This window comes from Nanorana parkeri, unplaced genomic scaffold (genome assembly GCF_000935625.1).
Source record: "Nanorana parkeri isolate BGI_ZX_2015 unplaced genomic scaffold, ASM93562v1 scaffold534, whole genome shotgun sequence".
NCBI classification, from domain to species: domain Eukaryota; kingdom Metazoa; phylum Chordata; class Amphibia; order Anura; family Dicroglossidae; genus Nanorana; species Nanorana parkeri.
In genome coordinates this window covers 710,191-734,863 of record NW_017306802.1, presented here as the reverse complement: position 1 = coordinate 734,863, position 24,673 = coordinate 710,191, and the positions used below count along the sequence as shown (strand labels likewise).

Genomic DNA, 24,673 nt, shown 5'->3' with positions numbered 1-24,673 from the left:
GAAGAAATTATTTAAAAGGCAAATGTTTCTTGTGTTCTTATTTAAGTATATGACATTCACCTGTGGGCACTGTTTGAATAAAGATCTTATGTTCCTGGTTCACATATGTTGAAAATTTCAATTGGGTCTACCTAATTGTTCACACTATAAGAACACTAGTTATTTACCATGTTGGGAACTGAACTGGAAAATATGCACTGCAATATCTTAGCATGGGTTTGGTTACAAAGTGTAGTGTGCAAGAACAAACTCAACATATCTTTTATACATATCCATCATGCTCTAACAGTTCTTTTCTGTTGGCCAGTTCTCAATGGAGAACTTTTAGGTGGTGCTTTTAGAACTGGACGACGCATGAGCCTTCCTACACCTTCACCTGACACCAGCAATATCAATCTATGGAATATTCTAAGGAATAATATTGGCAAAGACCTGTCCAAAGTCTCCATGCCAGTGGAACTGAATGAGCCTCTTAATACTTTACAGCACCTTTGTGAGGAATTGGAGTACAGCGAGCTGTTGGATAAGGCTGCTGAGACAGATGATCCTCATGAACGTATGGTACGGTAAATATATTATTGGGTATTGAACATACCTATCACACTGTGGGGGTCTAATAAAGAGGGGATAGGTAGTGGTGAATTGCTATTTACCAATTAATTTCAGCCATGCAACAGGTATAGCGTGACCTAGTCTCCCCACTCTCAGTGCTCAGACTACAGCTGCTGCACTGCCATGCCATTCTCTGCACTCAAACTTCAGCTACCTTGCTTTGACTGGATTGGCCTGGAAGGCACTGCTGCAATTGGCTGACGGGTGTTCATCTCTCCCCAGCCCAGTGCACAAGTGCTAGAACTGTGAGGGAGAACTGCCCATGATCATGATGAGGAGGATAGGGTGTGGGTGCTGTAAAAAGGAGTGAGGGTGACCAGAACTTATGGGCTCCTTGTTGAATGTGAAGTGTTGACTCATCTAACCCATGTATTCGGAATTATTTACTCTTGACCCCTGCAGTCAGCATTACATACTACTGACCTTTGAACTCTCTGTTACACACTATTGACCTCTGCATCACACGCTACTGACCTCTGAGATGCACACTGCAGACCTCTGAACCCTGCGTTACTTACTACTGCGCACTGCCTTACACACTACTAACTTCTGAACTCTGCAGTACATACTACTGACCTCTGAACTGTGTGTTACACACTCCTGATCCCTAAACTCTGTTTTACTTACTACTGACCACTGCACTCTGCATTACTATTGCTCCATGCATTGTGCCTTACATAGTTATGTTCTCTGGACTTTATCACATTTAGTGACCACTGTGCTTTGCATTACATACTTTTGAACTCTGAATTACACACTGACCCCTGCACTCTATGATGCTCACTCCTAACCCCTGCACTCTGCATTACTTACTACTGACCTCTGCACTCTGTGTTGCACACTACTGACCAATGCATTCTGGGTTACATAATTCTGAACTCTGCGGTACGCACTGCTGATGTCTGCATTCAGCGATTCTTACACCTCACCCCTGCACTCTACATTACCTACTCCTGACCCCTGCATTCTGCCTTACTACTGACCTCTGCACTGTCCTGACCAAAATATATACTCCTCTGACAGACCAGGCTACTGCTTCTAGTAAGTGTCTAAGCAGGAACAAGCCTGCAGGAGGACAGTTCAGACTTTAAGCGTCACTGGCTGCATGCTTGTACCAGGTTAGTGACTCCCTAACTATTGAAATAAGATTGAGAATGACAACCTTAGTTCATATACATTTGACAATAAGTTAGCAATGGCAGTCCACAATTTGGCTGTCCTGACCGGTTGTTGTGAGAGGAGAGATGTGAGATTTTATCACCATGGACAGTTCTGATCTGCAAAACGCAGTAGCTCATGGCGACCAATCATGCAATGAAACTCCTCTTTGCACTGCTCTAAGCCAGATATATTAAATATTCTCTGTGGACATAATGCAATCTCTGCATAGTTTAACAATCCCCATTATATTTTTCAGGCCCTTATTGCTGCATTTGCAGTCTCAGGATATGCTGCCACGTATTACCGAGCTGGGAGCAAGCCTTTCAACCCTGTGCTCGGTGAGACTTATGAATGTATAAGAGAAGACAAAGGATTTCGATTTTTTTCTGAACAGGTGAAGTTGATCAGTGACATGGAACTGTAATACTAGTTGGAGTTTTCATATCTGTAAAGATTAATTTCACCTAAAACTGACATTTCGGCATTTTAGTACATGCCAGTGACCTGAATTGGACGCTAGCGTCTTATATCTCTCTTCATGGAGAATTCATGATGTTGTGGCGTAAGGATGTGAACTTTGGTAGGAGGATATACTTATGTTCTGCTACATAGAAATGCAGATCTGCAAAAAAAAAATAGGTGAATAGTATTTTCACAAATGTAATAAAAAATACAATATTGTTTAAATTGTATAAACCATAAGCAGGAATCTTAACACAGGCAAGGAAAGGTGTTGGAACTCACCCCTTTTTATTTTCTACAAATCTCTGGAAGCACTTGTCACAGACATCCTCCTCCAGGGGGACTGTTCATTGAGATCCCTGTAACCTAATGGCAGCATCTAGGGATGGGAGGACTCGTCAAAATCTCTTGATGTGACCACAGTTCTGTAGCTGCTTTACACCTCATCCTGTTTTGCCAACACACACAAAACCCTTAAACTCTGCTCCTAATGATTAAATACTTTGATGATAGTCTGAATGATTGCACACTGACTTGTCTGGATGCATTTAAACTTTTTTCCGGAACTCTTCTTACATATGCTAGTAACAGAACTCATGATCAGCAGATCAGGTTCCCACATTTGGCAATACAACTGGTATTCTTAACTAGAACAGTAATAGCTTGGCAGTTCTCATAACCAGTCTCTTACAGCAATAGAACAGACTCGCAGTACTTGGCAGACACATTAAGTACTCTGCAGCCAGGTGCACTCTCACTTGCTCAGCAAGACATGATCTCAATAGGAAGCTATTGAAAACAAGGAGAAGGAGATAGCCGCCTCCTCCCTGTTTCAGGAGAACCAAGCTGCCCCTGGGGGAACACAGCCAGCTATGCCATGTTACTCCAGTGAAAAAAACAAAAACATTACTCTCTCTCTCTCACATGGCGGCCCAGGATTTCCCGCAGGCAAGGAGATGATGCTTTTCCTCTGCTGCGGCATACTGAGCATTTCCTACCACTATACTCTATCCCTTTCTCGTAATTGGAGGATAGATTTCCTCCAGTCAGAGACTGTTACAAAGAGGAAGCAAACCTCTCATATCCCCCTTACACATTACTTTCAGAAGTATCCTACAGTACAGAATCATATCAACGTAAGCATATATTAACTAGAATTTTTTAGCTTCTCTCGATGGATACTTGAAGCAAACTTGTGCTTTGTCAATGTGGGGTAAAGCAACAGGTTCACTTTAATGCCCCCTTTCCCAGCCGCACTTACTCACTTTTCATTCAGATCTGCTGCTCTTCCTACTCCCATTTGACAGTCTTTCATACTGAGAAGTACTAGAAGCAAAGAAAAGATTTTGTGATTTAAGAGTTTATGCTGCTGGGAAGGGGGGCATTAACGCAAACATGTTGCTGGACTTTGCATTGGCATACCTAGGTTTGCTTTAAAGGGCAGTCCACCCAATATTTCTAATGTGGGTGGATGCTGGTGGACCAAATCAGCCAGAAAATTCATATATTTTTTGGGAACTTCACCACTGCAAAATGTTGATGTGACAATATTAATGTACTGTACTGATAATGTAATGGCCACAGCTTGTGGGTGGAGCTGGGAGGTCCTTGAGAAAAATAAGATGCCAGTAGGCGACTTAACTAACTGTGAACAGAAATACTAGTTTTGGACGGACTAACTCTTTAAAGGTTTACATTACCAGTTTACAAAAACTAGAGGCCATCACCTAAAATTGGTGGAAAAAAAATTCCAGCACAAGGGGCGAAGGGGGTTCTTCACAGTAAGATCAGTTAGGGTCTGGAACTCACTGCCACAGGCGGTGATTTCAGCAAATAATGTGGAATTGTTCAAGAAACTTTTGGACGATTTCTTAAGGGACCGTAATATACAGGGGTACGGGTACTCCTAGAATGAGATCCTAATAGGTTGGACTTGATGGATTAATGTCTTTATTCAACCTCAAATACTATGTAACTATGTAACTATGTAAGAGGTAGGCAACCCCAGCACTCCATCGGTGGTGAAACTACAAATCCCATACAAATTGTAGTTTCACCACAGCTGGAGTGCTTAGGTTGTGTACCCATGCATTACGCAAAGTTTGAATATTAAAAAAAAGAATGTGTGTGAATAGACATGACTGTGCTGAGTAGTAGGTATACACTCTGTATTCATATCTAGAAATCAGTTCTTATGATATTTTGATTATAAAACCATTTGATTTTTTTCAGGTTAGCCATCATCCCCCAGTTTCTGCCTGTCACTGTGAGTCAAAGAATTTTGTCTTCTGGCAAGGTATGTTTTAACCTAGCTTTCCCTTTTGCTTCACAATCAGTTCAGCTTTGTTCTTTTTAAACAGCCAGTAGCAAGAATTTCAGACTCATTCATTGACCTATAGATAGAATATCAGTTTTCAGGTAGACTGACCCTGTGAGGATCAGTCAAATGTAAAGTTCTTTATTTTTAAGCACTGTAAAGAGTTAGTAGGTGTATCAGTGTAAATACAACTTACTAAGAGACGTATCTTTCCCCGAATGCTGGGGGGCTGCTCCACTTTTACCTGTCAGTGCTGAGAAGTCAAGCTGGGCATACACCAGTAGAATTTTGTTCACAAATGTTCATTTTTGGAATGTTTGTTCAATTTTCTAATGGTTAGCGGGGTCTAATTGATGTTCGCTATTGACTTCCACGTGACAGCGCTGGTGCTTGGCAATTGGCCACTCAGGAGCTCAGCATGGTCACATGAGTTGCAAAGAGAGAGTCCGAAGCACTGTGTAAGCACCAAGTAGCTCCTTCTCTTCACTCTTACTAGTGAATGGATAAGTCGTAGACAAAAAGAAGTGAGTATGCGTACCTGCTGAATCTGTCATCAAAGTGAACCTGTTGCTTTGTCCTGCATAGGCAAAGTTCAGTTTTCTTTAAGGTAATTTGGGGAAAGGTGGTTGCTTTAGACAGTGGCTCATGCTCTGTTTTCAAAGACTTAACACACCAAGATAAATGTCCAAAGTAAACACTATCCATATGATTAGGTTGGGTATGCTTGTTTGCTTCAGCTATGGCGCAGGTCCTCATAGTTTAATGTTCTTGGGTAGAAAATATCCAGTTGCAAGCATGCACTATAGAGAGGTTTAAAAAATATATCCATATACAAGTTTTATTGTTTTTTTTTTTATTAAGCAGAGTATTCAAATGCTGCATTCCAGATCCTTTAAAAAAAGAAAAAAAAAGAAAAAGGTTCATCTTAGTAGCAACGCCCAAACACACTTGTACCCAAGCCCTTAAAGTATATATATTAACCCTAACAATGAACCTCTCTTATTTACTAACTTTTGGCTTGTTAAATATATCATTGAATGCTTTTTGTTATATCTGTTGAATAAATGCAAAAAAATACCTGTTGATCATGTCATAAATTCAGAGCTGTCCTATGCATACTTCGTGTGTTATTTCTAGACATGTAAACCCGCACAAAAATAGTTTTGGATGGATTCGTATTTTTATATCTTTTCGGATTTCGGATGCAAAATTCGATTCGGTTCGTTATTTGGATTTCTTCCGAATTTTCATTTTGGAATGATCCACAACAGGAAGTCACCCTGACTATGCCTGCAATGCAACCCCCAACAGCCAAAAAAAATCTGATTGGCCACAATCCCAGGATCTTGTCTGCTTGTCGGGTGCCGTCTCTAAAGGCGTGCCACAGCCTGTTGGGCACTAAATCCAAATGTGAGGAAAGAAGCCGCACTCCAAAAATGAATCTTCCACACATGGTTTAATCCATGAGCATAGATAAGCTGTACAGTGGCATACGACCGTGTTCACAGAATTAACTATGTATGCAAGATTCACTTTTGAAGTGTGACACCTTTCCTCACATTCGGATTTAGAACATTCGGATTAGTTTGCATTTGGACACATCCGAACAAATTTACTGAAATTCATACAAACATCCATTGTGAATGAAACAAAATTTACATGTCTAGTTATTTCAAGAAGTCTAATTAGTATTCATACTTCTTATCCTGGCATTACAGAATACATGGTGTATATTTTGTAGAGATGAGTAGCATGGTTTGAGTAGTTTAGCAAAAGACAACATGGCAGGGCTAACACTATTCAGTCCACAAAATGCTGTGTATTGTCAGCCCACAACAGGACTGAGAAGCTAAATGCATTTCTGGAAGATCGACGGGTATTTTTGTGTACTTGCAGGATCTTTAAAATAAAACACAGAAATATGCAGTACATCTCAATACATGCACTTTCTTTGTATTACACATACATGTTTTGTATTGACATACACTTTACTGTTAACATTTACTTTCAGACATCAGATGGAAAAATAAATTTTGGGGAAAGTCCATGGAAATATTGCCTTTTGGAACAGTGAATGTTATCCTTCCAAAGTAAGATGATCTTTTTCTCAGTGATTTGCTCATAGAAAAAAATATAGAATCCATAGATCAGGATGTGGACATGACCAGTAATCTGCAGGCTTTGTCTACAAAAACTAGCTGCTGGCTCAATCCTCCCATTATGTATACCTTCCCTCATCTTTATCTAGATCTAAACAACTTAATTGCACATCCACTTTTTATATCATAGATGAGAAATTCACTTTATTTTATTCCTCTTATGTTCTCGTATCACCTTCTTACTGTTGTAAGATTTTGGTCATTTGCAAACATTCTAACATATGATACTGCCAGGTATGCAGTGTACTACAGTAGATAATATTGTTTTTGTGTGTATTTTTTATGTTCTGTTTAAAAATGTATTTGTATTTTATTTATTTTCCTAGCATTCTCCTAGCACCAATAGACATGAAGCTAAGATTCTGTTATGGTTTTGGTCAGCTTTACAAGGTTACCTAAATAAAGTCCAGCTCCCAAAAAAATGGTGCCCCAGGTGGAATTAAAATAAAAGCAGCTCTGATTGCAATACCTGCCGCCTCACACACAGTAATTCCTTCTGGTTACAAGATGTTTTCTGTCTTCCGGGTTGAATGATGCTGGGCAATTCAGAACATGGGAAGTCACCATGACACCCTGTATTCACAGCATAATGATGCAGAATTTGGTAAAATGGCATCACCTAGGACAGCCCACAACAAGAGAAGAGTCTAGGAGAACCTGCATGTCGTCTGCCTGAAAACACTGAAAGCAAATAATACTGCCAAGGGGGTGTAGATAGATCAATACATCATAGGTTTGCTGTAAAGTTTTCTACACCAAACTGAGACTTGTAACTCATACAGACTCATTAACATTCTAATTAAAGGAGAACTATGGGGTTAGAGCTTTTCCCCATAGTTCTCCTTAGGGTAACGGGAGGACACAAACTAGCGTCCTCCCGTCACCCTAAGCTCAGTATACGATATACTGAGACGCCGTAACTGAAGCGGATCCTGACAATTATGTCTGGATCCGCCCAGCTGCGTGAGTGACAGCTGGCTTTGCCTCTCCAGAGGCAGAGCCAGCTGTACCCGCCCCCTCCCCCGTCCGTTCCGCCAGTCAGCGCTAATGGATCGGGGAGGAGGGAATCCAGCAACGCCCCTGTCACGGCAGAGAGCTGTGACAGGATCAAGAAGTGAGCGAACGCCGCTATGTGTTCGCTCACTTCCCGATCTACTGAGCCGACCTGTGACAGTCTCATTGTCACAGGTCGGATAGAACTATGAGGTGAGTGAAAAGCACTCACCTCATAGTTCTCCTTTTAATGTCTCCGGCCCCCTTATTATATCCCCAGCTATTGCCGTTAAATTCCCTCTACACCATAAATGTGTGGGTTACTGAGGCGCTTGAGCTAAATAATAGCACTGTTCTTGATCTCTAGCCTGCATACAAAAAGGTTATATATCCACATCACATCTATAAAGTGGGATGTGATCAGGGATGTTTTGAGCCCATGTATGGGCTGTTTACACTCTTAGCATACACATTATTATATTTCCATCTGCTTTGGTGATTATAGTCTTTTCCATGTGTAAGAAGCTGAGAAAAGATGATATAGCAACATAGCAATGTTTAATTAAGATTTATTGTAAAGGTTATAGGAAAGCTCTATAAACATACTGCCTTAGCAGTAGTGAACACTATAGAGCAATAAGGATGCTTTCTGCACTAGAAAACCACATATAAGATTGCAGCTCTTCTAAAATTGGATGGACTTTTTTTCTTGCAGGTACGGAGATTGTTACGTCTGGAACAAAGTTACGACGTGCATACACAACATCCTCAGTGGGAGGAGATGGATAGAACATTATGGTGAGATCACCATACGGAACACAAAGAACAGTGTTTCTATGTGCAAAATGACGTTTATCAAGGTAAAAAGATTATCCGTCATAGTAGTAGTCTTGATTTGAAACTTATGTTGTTAAACACTTCTAATAATTTATAAGTGATGCTTATGCCATGCCGCCCCCGGCCCAATACAGAAATGCTGTAGTAGTACTCTCAATGACAGTAGCAAAGGCTACATTTCCCAGTACCAGATTTTACGTTTCCACAGACTGTATGTAGAGGCAATACTACCCTTGGCACATGGAAATTGTGACAGCATTGTGACATCATCTCGTAGGTGACTTCTGCCTTGAAAATGAAAACCTGTATAAGCTGCTGGAAACAACATCCTAGCTGCTGTTTCTGAAGAGCTACCATATCAACAGAATATCTTGGTTCCTAAATGCTCCATAAACTGGCTTATGTGTTCACTTTGGGTGCTGGTTAAATCTCTTTCCCTAACTGCTCACTTGATACAGTTACGCTCCTTATAAAGTGAAGAGTCTGGCAGGGCTGTATCTGGATTGCTGAATAAAAAGTACCAGCACAAGAAGATATTGTGCAGTTCTATGTTTTGCATTGTAATTCAAAGGGCTACTACTAGACTGCTAGACTTCAGGTACGCCCACATAGAAAGGTTTTATGATTCTTGAGCTACAGAGACATTTGTAACTGCTCTCACCAAGTCCTTAAAGCAACCTTGTTGTTAAGTAAAAAGTTCTGTAAAAAAGCCATAACTGTAAAGCAGAAGGTTTACCTTTGCAGCTCCCACTGGTTTCTCCTGCTGACCTCCAACCATTAGAGTAGATTGTACTGATGTGGAGGTCAGCATGTGAAACCAGGGAGAGCTGTGTACAGATATTTCATAATTATCTAGAGCCTTGGTTCTCAACTGGTGGGTCATGACCCAAAAGTGGAAAAGAAATAGACACCGGCACTCCAATAGTAAATCAATTACGTCTATTTATTGACGTGCATCAAAAGCAAAATAACACACTTAGTGCGATGTTTCTGGGGGACACAGGAACCCCTGATGAAGGAACCCCTTTCTGCATTATTTTTACGGTGGCCATCCGTCGACTACTGAGCACCCAGGATACTTTGTTGGACGTGCGGTCAGGAGTGCAATGGGTACACGGACTGTGACCCAAAAGTGGGTCGCAACCCCATGTTCTGTGGATCACCGCATGCCTTCCACTTTTCTAGCTGAGAGGCTCCTCAGCCTCCCCCTAGCTCAGCACTGCCTGTACTCGCGCCGAGCAGCCATTCAAAATATGCTCCTTAGTGCCGAGTGTCAGCTTGAGGTGGTGTGGGCTGGGGGTATGGCCGCAAGGGCACTACATCCATACTTGCATTGCTTATAGCTCACTCGCATACCCTGTAGAGGTGCCTGGACTGGAGTGACATCATAATCTGTCTCCCAGCACCTCTACAGGGTGTGCAAGGAAGCTGTACAAGTAGATGCACATATGGATGGAGCTTCATACTAGCACAGCAGCCCCCACTGTGTTCCATTGCAGTGCAACTTGGGTCACAAATTAATGACCAAGGACAAATGTGGGTCTTGAGGTAACACAGGTTGAGAACCACTGATCTAGAGGTAACTGAATAAAGCCAAAAAAGTTCACAAATGTTATATTTTCCTGCTTTAGCACTGTATCATCTTACACTGCGGTACTTGCACTGGAGACCTCCATTATCCTGGGATTGGTATATCATGTAGAGCAGGGGTAGCCAAAATTCAGCCTTCCAGCTGTGGAGAAACTTTCTCAGAGTCGCAGGCATGACTCTCAGAGGCAGATGCATCAGGGCAAAAGTTTGGTTACCTCTGATATAGAGTATCATGATTGATATACTGTAGAGCACAGTTATCTGTCATTCAGTGTACTGTGTAGAGAACAGGCTTTGAAACCTTCCTTTACAGCTAACAAGTGCAAGTATGTCAGTTTTCAGCACTAAGGACTCAGTAGAGCGTTTTAATTCCAAACTCAGAAAAAGTTAGTAAATATACTTCCTTTATCCTCAGCTTCCACCTGTGGCACCTAGGTGAGGGTAAGGGTATCTTTCTTCCAGTGAGACAATTCTGAGTATCTAAAATTTTGCTAGAAGGCACTCCTGAACTGTGCTGGAGTGTCTTCTAGTGAGGCTTGGGATAATCGGCATTCTCTGAATTTTTGCAGAAAGGATGATACGGAATGTGGCTATATATAACTGGTAAGGGGCAGCTTTATGTAGCTGTCACCCTTACACATCTGGATTTCTTAGTGTGCATTCTATATTGTAAACAATATAGAAGGGAACCATCAATTGACTAACTGTGACAGTTAGTCCTCATAACCTAACCATTTATTTTTGTCAGAATGATGCTTTATGAGGAAATTATATATTTCAAATTCTTTATTATTACTATATCCGTGTCCAGTTATTCTTCTGTGTAATTTTACACAAGGTGTTATTAGCTTGAATAGGATGTAATGATAATTCTTATCATGCAGATGAATACTTTAAATGAGCAACACTTTCTTATAATGTAACCAGAAACTAGAGCCTCACAAAGTCATAGCCTCACCTTAATTTTCAATACAACATAATTCCTTAAAAGAAAAGTTCAACTATTTTTGAGTATTGAAAACAGCTGGTGGGGAATATAATAATCCATTGACAGTCCAATCCAAGTGACCCATTAAAATGATGCAACCTTTCTGCGCTTACAAGGGTTGTACAGACAAGACAAAATACCATCTTGGTGCTCACAGGTGCTGGGCTGTCAGGCATGACCAAGTTTTCTAACTGGTAGTGCAAAAATGCTATCCTATTGATTGGAGTGCTTTAGATCTGACTCCGCAGGGATGGGGGAGTGTTGTACCTCTGCAGAGAGATCACTGCTTCCAGGCAAAGAGCAAGGGTCCTTCTCTGCAGCATGCTGGCAGGGGACAAGCATTACTACTCAGGCCCTGGGTGCTTTTTTTGAGAAAACAAACTAAGAATTGACATACCTTATGTTTTGATGGACATGGAATGTATTGAGTGAATTTAACCCCTTAGTGACCAGTGATGTCCATAGTACATCAATGGCATCGAGCCCATTTAAACAGACTCCCGGCGATGTTAAAGGTTTGTGTTTTTTTTAAACTATCTACTGCTCGCAACCAGTAGAGCATGCCCCAACATTCGAAAAATGTTTAAAGTGCCCAAACAATTGATGATAATTTACCTGTGTCTGCGCCACTCGCTCCTGCCTGCCGAACACAGCTTCCCGAATGGCCGTGCAGGAGGATGATGTGCGGGCACATGCGCACTTGATATTACTGTAGGGGAGAGGAGCAGTGACACAATGTCAGTGAATGTAGGCACGTGAGAGCATGCATGCAGGACAGACTCCGTGGGACACTGAAAGAATTAGGAGTCGGTGCAGGATCAGAGAGTGGCACCAGAGCTGAGTGGACTGTTGTAAACGACTGGAAGGAAGAAGATGTTCGCATCAAGAGGCATCACTTCCAGGCCGACGTCCGCGTCATCACATCCAGGTCATTAACCCCCGCGGTGCCGCCCTCAGCGAATCTGTCGCTCCAGGCAACACCCATGCCTCCTTCTTTACATTTCATAGAAAGGGAAAATGTCAGTTTTGGAGCTTTCAGAAAAGGGCAAGTAACAATGTAAGCAGCCATTTTTAAATATTTTTGAAGTTATGTAATGTGAATGGGAACATGTAACAAATATAAAGTGAGTGTTATCCCAGTTTAGCTGCAAAATAAATGCATGTTAACCGTGTAGTTTTTCCAGTTTCAAATTCTAAGTATTTGTTAAGCAGTTGGCAGAAAAACTACTATCAGATTGGAGTGCTGTAGAGAATTGGTTACATTTTTGTTGGATTGTTGATTATTTACTTTTCTCTACCTTTAATCATTTTGTTCTCTCCTGATCTGATAATGTAATTATTACTGAGCATTATGTATAGTAATTTACCGGTACTCTACTGTCTTCAGCTATTTTGTAAAGCGCTGCACAAACTGTTGGTGCTATATAAATCCTGTATTATAATAATAATAATTCTTCAACAGGGAAACTATTGGAGCTCCAATGTAAATGAAATCCATGGAGTGGTAATGGATCAAGAAGGGAAGGTTGTGCATCGGCTCTTTGGGAAGTGGCACGAGTCTCTGTACTGTGGAAATGCTCCTGCAGCTAAATGCATATGGAGGCCAGGTACAAGTTTGGTAATTACAGCCTTGTGCGGCTTTGTGCTCATCCCCAGACAACAGTTTATACCACAAGGAACTATCTCACCATTAAAGAGGTTTTCATGGAGGACTAAGGATTCTATAAACTACCCATGTCATGTTAGCAACTAATCTGAGCAATGGCATCAATATTGCATACTGAATGGTTGAGGAAACCATAAATTGCAAGTGCTCATGTATAATAAGTCCGATGTACAGAACTGTATATCCTGACTATAAATCTCAGATATTTATATCCTCAGAACTGTAGACAGAGGGGAAACATACTGCAGCATTAGTAGTAGCAATCACAAACTGGCCTGGTCTTGCAGTTCAGCAGAAATATACTAGCCTAGTAATGATAGTTCTCATGAGACTACTTGCATCTATTGCTTCCCAAATCGGTTTGAAACATCACCAATAACCTAAGCAGGAGATTAAAACCTGAATTTGAACACATACATTACATTTACTAACTCATTGTTTTTCAATATTTTTCAGGTTCAATGCCAACTAACTATGAACTTTATTATGGTTTTACAAGATTTGCCATTGAACTAAATGAACTGGATCCAGTAATGAAGGACTTCCTTCCAAAAACTGATGCAAGGTTTCGGCCTGATCAAAGGCAAGTGCTTATTTGGTAGTGACAAGCCCAGCCATTCTACTCTTCCCCTGGCATTGATAACCAGAAATTGATACATAGTCTCTCATTAGAGGGGCACTGCCATGACAGAATAATGGAGGCTATTATTACTGAACTGTCCTTTAAGAATGCAAGGTTTGCTGGTTGTCATTCTAAAGCTTTAACCTCAATGACCCAGAACAAGTATAGAAATAGGTAATTCTCACATTTTTCTGGCACCCTTTTTACAGCATACTTGTTCTAGGACTGGGACTGAAACATACGTTATTTAGACACCGCCAGGCATCTGGCATTCTCAGGAGATAGCAGCCCCCGTACTTCTTTCATGACACTGTACGAATAAATGCGGTTTCAGCATCTATTCTTTATTCTTAATTGTACCTTCATCCTTCTCAAAGATGTAATTTGCCTTGTCATTTAGCTGGTCTTCAGAAGCAGTTGTTTCCTAGCCCCTCTTATGTTAGCAGACAATGTATCTGCTCCAACTCATTGACCACATAACCCTCTATTAAATTTGACTCGGAGAACCCTATCCCCCCCCCCAACTCTGGTGTATCTTTTCTGTCCTCACTTCACGATTGTCCTGCTTCTATTATCTCCCTGCCCTCACTTCCAGGTTCATATTGTCCTACAGGGAACACTGCTTTGTTGGTGGTAAAGCCTTCTGAAGTGACTGGCATAACCTGCTGGCTGTCTGTGACTGATGATGGTTCAGGTATTGCACTGTATGCTTATACATATAAGGTCTGCCTTATTGTGGCTGAATCTTCCCTGCTGGGACTTTATCTGCCTGCCCCAGCTCCCTCTTTGTGAACTGTCTCTCTAGTGGTGTTTGGGCACCTGCAATGCTTGTTTTGATGCATGCTAAGCAGAATCAATTCTGGTCTCCTGGATGGTTAGTCACCTTCATTACACTCCTGAAGGCACCAACAAGATGAGACCTAAGATCTGCCTGAATTGGTTCGAGGGCAAGACCTGTTTTGGGATCCTTAGTCCTAAAGATTGGATCATCCTCGTCACCTATGCAAGTCTCTCTGGCTGGGAGGCATGCTGTCCTCATAGATCCAATGGATCGCTGAGTTTATCCAGATGGCAGAAGCAGCAGCTTTGTTTTCTCCTCCAAGAGAGGTCTACCAGAAGTTTAATCCATCACTACAAAATGGATGTGGCCCTTCCACGTCTTTGGGGGCTGTTCTTGACAGCCTTGACAGTTAAAGGTTGAGGAGCAGCATCTTCAGGCTCAGTGTTCTTTTGTTTTGGCAGCTCTCTTCCAGGGCAATACTACTTAGATCCCATTGTATGCTGACACAGGAATAGGTAAAATTATCTACTACTTACCATAATTTTCCGTTACCTCTCCTCATGTCAGTATAATTCTCAGCCTGGTAATGTCGTGAGTACTAGGAAGCCTAAGGGGGCACAACAGAGCCATTGTTTGCTGCAATAAGGAGAGGCCAGGAAAGGAAACTGGTTGGTATTGGATAACAATTTCCCTTAATCCTACAGCAGCTGCTCTTAGCCACAACTAGATGAAATTGAAAGGAAGACAATAGATGCAACTCATATTGAGCTAAATGGGCAAGCTGTCTTTTGTCTTCAGCTCCCTCTAGTGGTGGCTAAGAGCAACTACTGCAGGAAGAGGGGATGTAAACAAACTGCTTACATTTTTCTGAAAATGTTTATCAGGACAATACTTGGCAACTGAGTTTTTCTTGTAGAGATAAGTTAGAATAAAGAATAAGTACTGAAAGTACACTTATACTTTAACAGAAACCAATGATTTGTGTCCCTTATTAAATTACATTCATCTCATCATTTATAATACTTCTTCCAAAACTGCAATCCTCTATAGAATGTGCTATTGCTGTATTACAGTTGTTATGTATGTTGTAGATTACTTGAAGAAGGGAACGTTGAAGCTGCTGCAGCAGAAAAGCAGAGAATAGAAGAACTTCAAAGAACCAGGAGAAAATACCTGGAAGACAACCATATAGAATATACGCCAAAATATTTCCAGTAAGTTAATCACTGAAGAATGTTTTCTGCACATTACTATGTGAAAGAATGTAGAAATAGCATGAATGAATTGTATGACTTATTGAACTGAACAAGAAATGAACTTTAGGTAAGGTTTTGGAGGGCTCACAAATAGAAAGATTAAAAAAAAAAAGGACTGGAACTTCCAACACACAAGTTAGCAAGAAAAATGTCTGGATGCAAACACTCTGAAATTGCATGTTAAAAATAGTGCATGTACGCACACTTTAAGAACTGTGAAGGGAATTTATCAAAACTGGAGCACACAAATTCTGGAGCAGCTGTGCATGGCAACCAATCAGCTTCTTTCTCTCATTTTCAAATCTTGTCTGAACAAACTGAAGAGAGAAGCCGATAGCCATGCACAGCTTCTCCAGATTTTGTCTGCTCCAGTTTTGATAAATTCCCACCTGTGTGTCTTGTGGCTTTTCCAGGAGGTCCCCAGCAGAGAGTGTAGATCTCGTTATTCTCTATGACCTCTTGGTTTCTGCTCTGCAAGCTGCACAGCCCAGACTTAATATGCTGTCCACACTTCATTATGCTCCAATATTTACATAAGGGGTAAAGATCATCACTGCACAGAACAATGTGGCACCTCCGGTTTTCTCATGTAATAGACAGCAGCATTGAATAAAATAAGTAAAAAGTGTCTGAAAAAGAGCAAGAGAAATTCTCAGGTGGGAAAAAAAACACCCTATAACACACGCATTTCCTGCCACTTAACAACATTTATAGCTGCAAAGAACTTTCATTAAGAATGATTACATCAATTCCCTCATATGGCAGCACCACCTTCATCACCCCCAACTAAAGGTGGCCATACACTCTACAACCATCGCAAGACTTTAGTCTTGCGATGGTTGTACAGGGATTAAAAAAACGTACGATCTGCCTATCTTGGACAGGCAGATCGCACTCTCGATCATCGCAAGCCCGCCCCCCTGAGGGGCGGGCTCCCGATGACCGCAATGCTGAACGGGCAGTGTGCGCATGCGCACACCGGCCCGCTCGGCATTTGTCTTCCGAGCACCGTTCTAACCAGCCGAGAATCGTACGATTCCCGGCTGGTTTTCGAACATGCTGGTTCGACGGAAGACGTGCGACCGTACAGTAGAAACGGTCGCACGTCTCCGTTCACACTGCTCGATTATCGTACGAAAAACCGATCGCATACGATTATCGTACGATAATCGTGCAGTGTATGGGCACCTTTACACTGAGGAACAGAATAGGCAAGGAGGCAAACTAATATGAAATATGGCTAATGCAAAAGGTAACATGGATTTGCAAATATATGCATGCGCGCACACTTTTTTACTGTTAATTTCAAAGTGTAACACGTGTTCATTTGTAAAAGCTCATGCCGGGTGGAGGATATTTGCATGGCAGTAGCACCCCTAGATGGTGTTGATGAGTATAGGCAACTCCTATACTCGTCAGCGCTATCTATGGGTGCTAATGCTGTGCGAACGGTACATACCGGGTGTAACTTTTGTAAAGTCACTGCTTAGTAGACAACTTTGCAGCTTCCTTTGTCACCTCTTCCTCTCCAGTCTATTTGTTAGACCATTAATTGGCATAATCTCACTGATCATTTATTAGCCAATAAGGAGGCAGCTGACCCAGGAAGTTGTAGAATACCGTAGAAGTAGGAGATAGTCACTTTCATGGATTTGGAGTGTGGCAGTGTATGAATCACAAGACTGACCTAACCAAATTACAAATACTGTGAAATGTATGATGGACTACTAGTTGTCAAGCAGAATGTAGGAATATCTCATAGTTTGTCACTAGGAAATAGCAGAAAGCAGCATGTGAAAGTCTGAACATACAGTTTGCTTTGAGGGTGTCTTACACCACCCCGCATTGATACTATTTTCATCAATCTATCCCTTTAGACAATTTGATTTATCTTAATATTCTTTTACAAGTACATTACATTTGCAAATGATAAAAGATGCATCATTATTAATCATTGTATCTTTTTTCTTTGTTTTGTTTTGTGCAGGAAGGTGGTTGACACCCATAATAAAGAGACATGGGTTTCCAATGACACCTACTGGGACCTGCGCAAGGACCCTGGTTTTAGCAAAGTTGATTTACCTGTTCTTTGGTAATGTTAGAACTATAGATTTGATAAAAATCAGTCATTATATCAACCGATCAATAACTATGCACAATTCAGTTTCATATCGCTGTAAAATTATTGTTTTTTTTGTGATGCACAAAACCATGCCATTTGCTTTTTACATTTAGTTTTAGGACATTTGCAAGAGTAATTTACAATTCTGGAGTAACTGATTGAGTGTGAGAAACAATGTGTTTGGCTAGTTGCCTTTGCCCTCTATGAGGTATATCTTGTACTTTCATCACTTGTGGCTTTCACTATTCTGGCAAGGTGGCACACTGATCAGTGTCAGTGAAGCTACCTCAAGCAGCTACTGTAGCAGGTCATAGGGTGATAAAATACAGTTGCACAGGAAGAGGAGTTCTGTCGCCTTCCTTGCGACTCTGTTGCTTGAAAAACAAGTTCTAAGAAAAAAAACTCCATGTAATGGAAGACTCTTAATACATACCTCCCAGCCAAACATTACGTTCTTCAAAAGTTATCGACTTCAGCAGAATCTTCAGAATCCAACACTTCCAGATGATGCGGATGCCTGCCCGACCTTCCCCCACCCTCTCATGTGACGTGGTTCCATCCAATAGCCCCTACATCACTACAGGACACAATAGTATCCTGTAGTGATATTAGGATGGAACCACGTCACGTGAGAGAGTCGGGCATAGATGCCAGTGGGAGCATCTTGAAGTCAGCAGCCATAGCTCTTAAAACCAGTGAAGTTTGTACTTGCCACCCACCAGGGAGATAAGTATATCAAGGGTCCTCTTGTGCAGGGAGGTTTTTTCACATTTGTTTTTTTAAAGTGAGAGTTCCTTTAATCCCACTTATTACTGCTGTCAGTAACTGTGGTAGGAATCACTCTTCCTGCTACAGCAAACATAGAAGAAAACAATGGCCATCTGTGTGAGTAGAGGTAGTGAAGATGGATATGTAGAAGTGTAATAACCTCATCCTCGTCCCTAAAGCATTCTGGCACCTTTGACACACTTTTGGCCTGTTCTTGAAAAAGTGGCCCTGTATGCACCTTATCTAAAGTACAAAAGATGCCTATTGTAATTCCATGTGAGGTTTCCTGGATGGATCTGTGGTTACTGGCTGCGCGCTAGACCTTGCCATTCCATAATAACCCCAGAGCCACTTGTTATCCACCTGGGTGTTATGTGAAAAGGCCTTTAAAACATCTGTGCCCTTTAAAGCACTTTAGAGCCATGCATCTAGTAAATGGCTCCACTCGGCCTCTTGTTTGTTTCAGTTGAAAAAATGCAATCTATTTTTAGAATAAGTGAGCACTGTTTTACTTCAGTCGCCTGGAAATATTTTACAGTGTATCATTGCCTGTTAAGAGACCTAAAAAGCTCAGTGACTGCCAGGTGGGAAGAGCTGTGCAAATTGCAATACAAGGAGTGAAACATTTCTGGTCTTGGTAATTCTTCAGACCCCTGAGTGTTCTTTGCCTTTGCAGTTGATTAACTTGTTCTAAAATGTGATACACCCAGTCACCCTAAACAACGCCTGTAATTACCTGTTCATGTTTGATCACCAAAACCTAGATCCCTCCAGGCAAACTGACTGGTTGTGAGTAGGTGATAAACTAAAACAAAGTGTAGCTCCAGCTTTGTTTTTTTAAATCCCCTTTAGGTGAACTGTATACATTGCAAAGATTTTCACAAACTTGCTATTTTTTCCTTTCTCAGAAATAGCCATTTGTTTCCTTGACCTTCCCAGACTGATTCCTGAATTGGAGGGTCTGCCTTCTTAATAAGAACCTGAGCAAAGCTCAGGAATGCTGCAGTTTCTGCATTTCTTCAGGAGAGGACAGACCTTAGGGAGCAGTTCACCAAAAATGCAGCTTCTATTAAAGGGGATGCCTACAATTGTATTTTATAGCTCAGTGCAGATTTGTGAGAAAAGCAGTGAGCCAGATCAGAGGCAAGAAATGATATCCTGGGGGCATTGTGTACACCAGTGGTGTATGCAGTGGCTTCAGATGGCCATATTGCAGTGAAGGGAAAGCTGTATTTGATTTATTTTTTGGCAGTCTTAACTTTTTGACATCATTTGCAGATTAAAATACACTGGTATTATTAAAAAACATTAAATGATAACATTACTTGTGTAGCAAAGATATTATATATATATATATATATATAATGTTAAGCCAACTTTCTCGTGACCGTGGCCTGTCCAGGAGTCTGGACATGTCTATTTCCAACAGCATTTTGGTGGCCTTCAAGAAGTGGCAAGTTGCTCCACTGTACTATGTTACATAGTCCTGATCATTTCAGTGCACTTGCCTACAAGACCTGCTGTCCTGGTCCCTCTACAAGTCAGTGAGTGGGATGTACTAAAGAAGAAGCTGTTTACTTTTTTTAAAGTGTTCATTCATAAATAGGATGCATCTGTGTTTTCTCTGATTACCAATCTTGTGCTAGCCAAAATCTCTGTTTTTATAAATTTTCTTTGCACATAAGGTACTTAAAGTGAACACAGCTTTACCTCATTTACTAGCATTCTCTTTGCAAAGTGAACAGCCTGTACTCTTAGTAAAGCAGCCACAGTGACTGATGAAGGACTTCGAGAGTGCAATCTGCCTGTCCAAGATAGGCAGATCGTACGTCTTTTTAATCCCTGTACAACCATCGCAAGACTAAGGTCTTGCGATGGTTGTAGAGTGTATGGCCACCTTTAGACTGAATTCTTGATGCTTCTTCTGCAATGACCCTATTTGTGGCCTTAATGGTCACATGTTTCCAGCTTAATGCACATTCGTAAAGCATACTGCTGTGCTTTAAGCTCTGCTTGCTTCATGAATCCAAAGCAAGCAGAGCACCATTCATTCCAATGAACTAGAAAAAAAGTAATGTGACCATCCTCGCCTCCAATTTGCATTATGCAGAGACCTCCCTAGGACGCTACAGTTTTCAAGATGAGGCCTGTATTTCATGAATCCCTCATGAAATACATTGTGCAGTGAGAACACTGAGGTGTCCAGTTCAGGAGTGGGTTTCATTATATTGGATGGATGGACATTATTAGTGCTGTCACAACATGGACAGGATTTTATACATTGTTTAAAAGAAAATTGACCAAGTACAGATGGCAAAGAACTACCACACTTTGATTAGAACCTAATAATGTCTGTAATGGACGTGTCTCCTTCCCTTTTCTGACTGCGCTTGGGGTTTATATGTACGAGTACATGGCTCTGCACTGTCGCTTCTCCCTACACACAATGGAAACTTACATTTTGGCACACATATGAAAGGCTCCGTTGGCTTTATTTTTCAGCTCCTACCCCAGAGCAGAATGGGGAAGGGGTTAGCAGAATCTTCTAAGTCTACCAATATGATGGTTTAATAAAAAGGAACCCTACACCTTTAGATGTATTTTATTTTACTCCACACTTAGATTTTAAACTTCCATTATGTATGCCTATAAGGCACATTAGATTTGGTTTTAGCTCCACCCTGTTTGATATGCATGTTGTATTGACCTTTGCTGCTTTTTTTTTTTTTCGGTCACCCACAAACATTGAGGTCTGTTAATTCACTAAGAGTTAATGTAGGCCATGAATTGTTCAGTCTGCTGTGTGTATAAGTGGCTGGCACTTTAAATAAAGCCATGTTTTACAATGTTTATAGAACTCTACAGCGCAAGCTTTCCATTAAGCGACTTGAATGTAGACATTGGGGCTCATGTACTAAGAGGCAAGAACGTTTACGTAATTTTCACTTTTATTGGAGACGAATGCCTGTGAAGGTTCTCATTCATCCAGGTCATATTATATCTGTAAAAAAGTAAGTCAAGGCAACTGGACTTGCCGTATTTTTTTTACAGATATTGGAGAAGAATGTTCAAGTGAAGATTTACTTTGCAAAAAAAAAAAATACCCAATCATGTACAGGGCAAACAGGAAAAAAATTGGATTTTTCTTGGAAATGATTATGGTCGGTACAACTTCCTCTTGGAAAAGGAAATGATGACTTTGATTTTTGAATGAGGTGAAGCTGTGCCGACTTTAGTCACTGACCATGCAATTTTCTCCGGCCTTTTTTTCTTTTCGTTTTTATCTGGTAATCCTGCAAACACCACATTTCCTGTCCTCACTTCTCCGCAGTATCTGTGGAGGGAGACATGGTTACCACCCGGGCTAGACATTGAAACAAGTCTTGTTCATCTCCAGGGATGGGAAGATTAGAAGTTGACAAAATATAGATAACTGACTTTTACTCCCAGATCAGATAAAGGGACATGGCCTTTCTATACAAAAATGATTGTAGCCTTAAAAAAAGAAAGGCACCCACCACATCCAAAGACTGGTGGGCTGCAGTAAATTATAGGTTTGTTTTTGAGTTTCATTATCCTTTAAACTATCTATAACCAAAAAACTTTTTTTTCCTCCATTTTAAAACAGAATGGGGAAGGTTATAACCCCGGTTAGGTTTTGCTGCTATCCAGGGCTCAGTTAGAAGCTTCTTCTCTCGCTCACTGTTCTGGAGACGACGACACTTTACCAGACAGGAAACAAGGTAAAATCTGCAACAGGAAAACTGACAACATTTTAAAGCTGTCAAAGGGGTTTTGTATTTCACTATTTGCAATGACCCCTAAGCTCAGTAGTTAAATCTTAAAAAATGAATTCAAGTACCGTCACTATTAACAAAAATGTATCTTTGTGTATCACTCGGCTGTAGATCCTCAAATCATCTCTGAATTGGTGCCGACATTGTCCTATCTGGAGGGTGACTACTTTTGTTCTCCATGGTTCCTCTGTGTGTTGTAAAGTAGCCACCACTCCAAGCTTGCTTCCGTGATAAACTACAATCTCACTACAAATTAGTAAACTAAACATGAGATTGTAGTCAATCACAAGAGTGAGCTTGGAGCGGTGACTACTTTACAACAAACACAGGGTCCATGGGGAACAAAAGTAGCCACCCTCCAGAAGGAAGGACGGTGTCAGCACCAAGTCAGAGATGGTTTGAAGATCTACAGCTGAGTGATACACAAATAAGATCCAGTATTATTAATAGTTGGGGTACTTGAATGCATCTTTAAGATATTACACCTGAGTTTAGTGTGACTTTAAAGCTGAATTCCGGGGGAAATAAAATGTGCAATTATTTGGGGGAAAACATGTCAAGAAGGAACCTAGAGATGCTAAAAATTTTATTTGTATTATTCCGGACATGGAATGTATAACACATAATAAAAATAAAATTTTTAGTATCCCCAGGTACCCTCCAAATGTGTCTAGGAAAGGATTGCATTTAACTTCTGGAGCATTCACAAAAGTACTTTTTTTTTCCCCTGGAGTTCAGCTTTAACATTAAAAAAGAATGTTTTAATTCGGTCTGTGTTGTTGTTGAACTTCCTTCACTTTGTATTGGATGTAAAAGGTTGTTCCCAAGATAGCGTATGGGGAAATCTCTCCAATGCAGCCCCAGATAGCAGTAACACCTGACAAAGGTTCTAATCCCCCACCCCCAACTAAAACACTTTTTTATAGCAGAGGAGCTCTGATTGGAGGAAAGGTCAATGGCTTGCCCAGGATTTCCTCTAGCAACAGTATGAAAGCATGAATCTTTAACAGAATCCACCTGTAATCACACTTTACAATTCTCTAAAAGACCAGAGCTGAAGGCTAGAGAGGGGATTAGGAATACTTTTACAAATGGTCAGATTGCCCAGTAGAAAGTGAGATCCAGCACCTTCAGAGAAAATTCCATCCTTTTCCCCAAAGTGCAGCAACTCATAGTAACCAGATTTTCCTTGACTGGGGGCAGATCAGAAAATGTTCATTATTATTATAACTTTTTCCACAGTAAGCTAGATAACACTTGGGGACCAATGTAGAAATCTTCCACCAAGCACAAAATCACACACATTGCTGTCACTAAATGGAGCATTGGAATTTCCCATGTTCCTCAGCGCCAACTGATGGTAATGCCGTGGGAACAGCATGTGCACAGCTCTCCGCAACGTGAAAGATTTATACAGTCGGGCCCATAGTTTGTTATGAAGAATGTTTATAACCTCACAGAGCATCCAAAACCAATTAGGACCAGAAACACATTTCTTGAAACAACTACTCAACTTACCAAATATTAGACGTGTTCTTGTATATCATTCGTTGCTTTTGTGCTTTAACCTGTACAACCAATACTGTCTACTTCAGGCTGAGCCTGAATGGTAGAGACCTGAAACACATTTTTAAACGACAAAGAATGCTGAGACTTTTAATGTAAATAAACCCTGCATGTATATCTTACTGGACTAGCCTGCCAATGAATGTTGCTAAAGCCTTACTAAAATACAAGCTTTGTTTTAGCTTACTATTTCTTCATGAAGATACATCGGGTATTGCAAAATCAGAGATTACTGGAGGGCAATTTTTTATTTGATCTCTTCTGAACTGCAAATGTAAACTTGATGACTTTTTTTTTTTCTTCTTTTTGCAAACATTTGTCCTTACATCAATCTGCTGCTAAAAACGCTTGTTCAAATAAACTTCTATGTGCACTGTTTCATTTATCACAGCTTGTGTTTTTATTGAACAAATATGAAATGCGCCAGTCCAGAAAGTTTACCAATTTCCTTTTGTTTTTATGCGAGCAGAAGCAATGAGGGGAATGTATCAAAACTGGAAAGGAAACCAATCAGATTCTCTTCAGTTTAGCTTGGAAAATGAAAGCTCGGTTGCTGTGGGCAACTGCTCCAGTATTGATAAAATCCTTCCACTGTTTTTTAATGGCAGAAACCAGTAACAAGTATCCTAGAAGTGTCGTTTTAATTGCAAGAGGTTTTCTTGCATTTGTGGACCACCAGACTATTCCATCTTGGTCGAGCAGACATCTACACATATGAATACTTTTTTTTTTGCATCAGTAAAAGGCAGCCAGTAGGCAAAGATATGACATAGTCCACCCTATTATTGCCTCTTGTGTATTAAGGAAAAAAGTGTTTATTCTTATGAATATTGCCTTGCCCAAGATGGATACATGGCACCTGCTCTCACACTTAAATCCAAACTTGTTGACCGTAGAATAGAACACTCCTGTCCCGTTTTTGTACCGTGGTCTGTGTTCCTTTAAGATTTTTTTGGTCTGGACAGGAAATGGAGAA

At 40.8% G+C, this 24,673-nt stretch overlaps 1 protein-coding gene across 1 annotated transcript in view; it reads left to right on the top strand.

Moving 5' to 3' along the window:
- OSBPL6 (oxysterol binding protein like 6) overlaps positions 1 to 17,540 on the top strand; it is a 97,266-nt gene extending 79,726 nt beyond the window's left edge. Inside the window, exons 14-22 of the mRNA XM_018561621.1 lie at positions 308 to 561; positions 2,030 to 2,167; positions 4,468 to 4,531; positions 6,564 to 6,642; positions 8,420 to 8,564; positions 12,582 to 12,726; positions 13,242 to 13,368; positions 15,280 to 15,402; positions 17,432 to 17,540. Coding sequence (XP_018417123.1) covers positions 308 to 561; positions 2,030 to 2,167; positions 4,468 to 4,531; positions 6,564 to 6,642; positions 8,420 to 8,564; positions 12,582 to 12,726; positions 13,242 to 13,368; positions 15,280 to 15,402; positions 17,432 to 17,540 — 1,184 coding nt within the window. The remainder of the gene's footprint in view (positions 1 to 307; positions 562 to 2,029; positions 2,168 to 4,467; positions 4,532 to 6,563; positions 6,643 to 8,419; positions 8,565 to 12,581; positions 12,727 to 13,241; positions 13,369 to 15,279; positions 15,403 to 17,431) is intronic.
- The last annotated feature ends 7,133 nt before the right edge of the window (positions 17,541 to 24,673 follow it).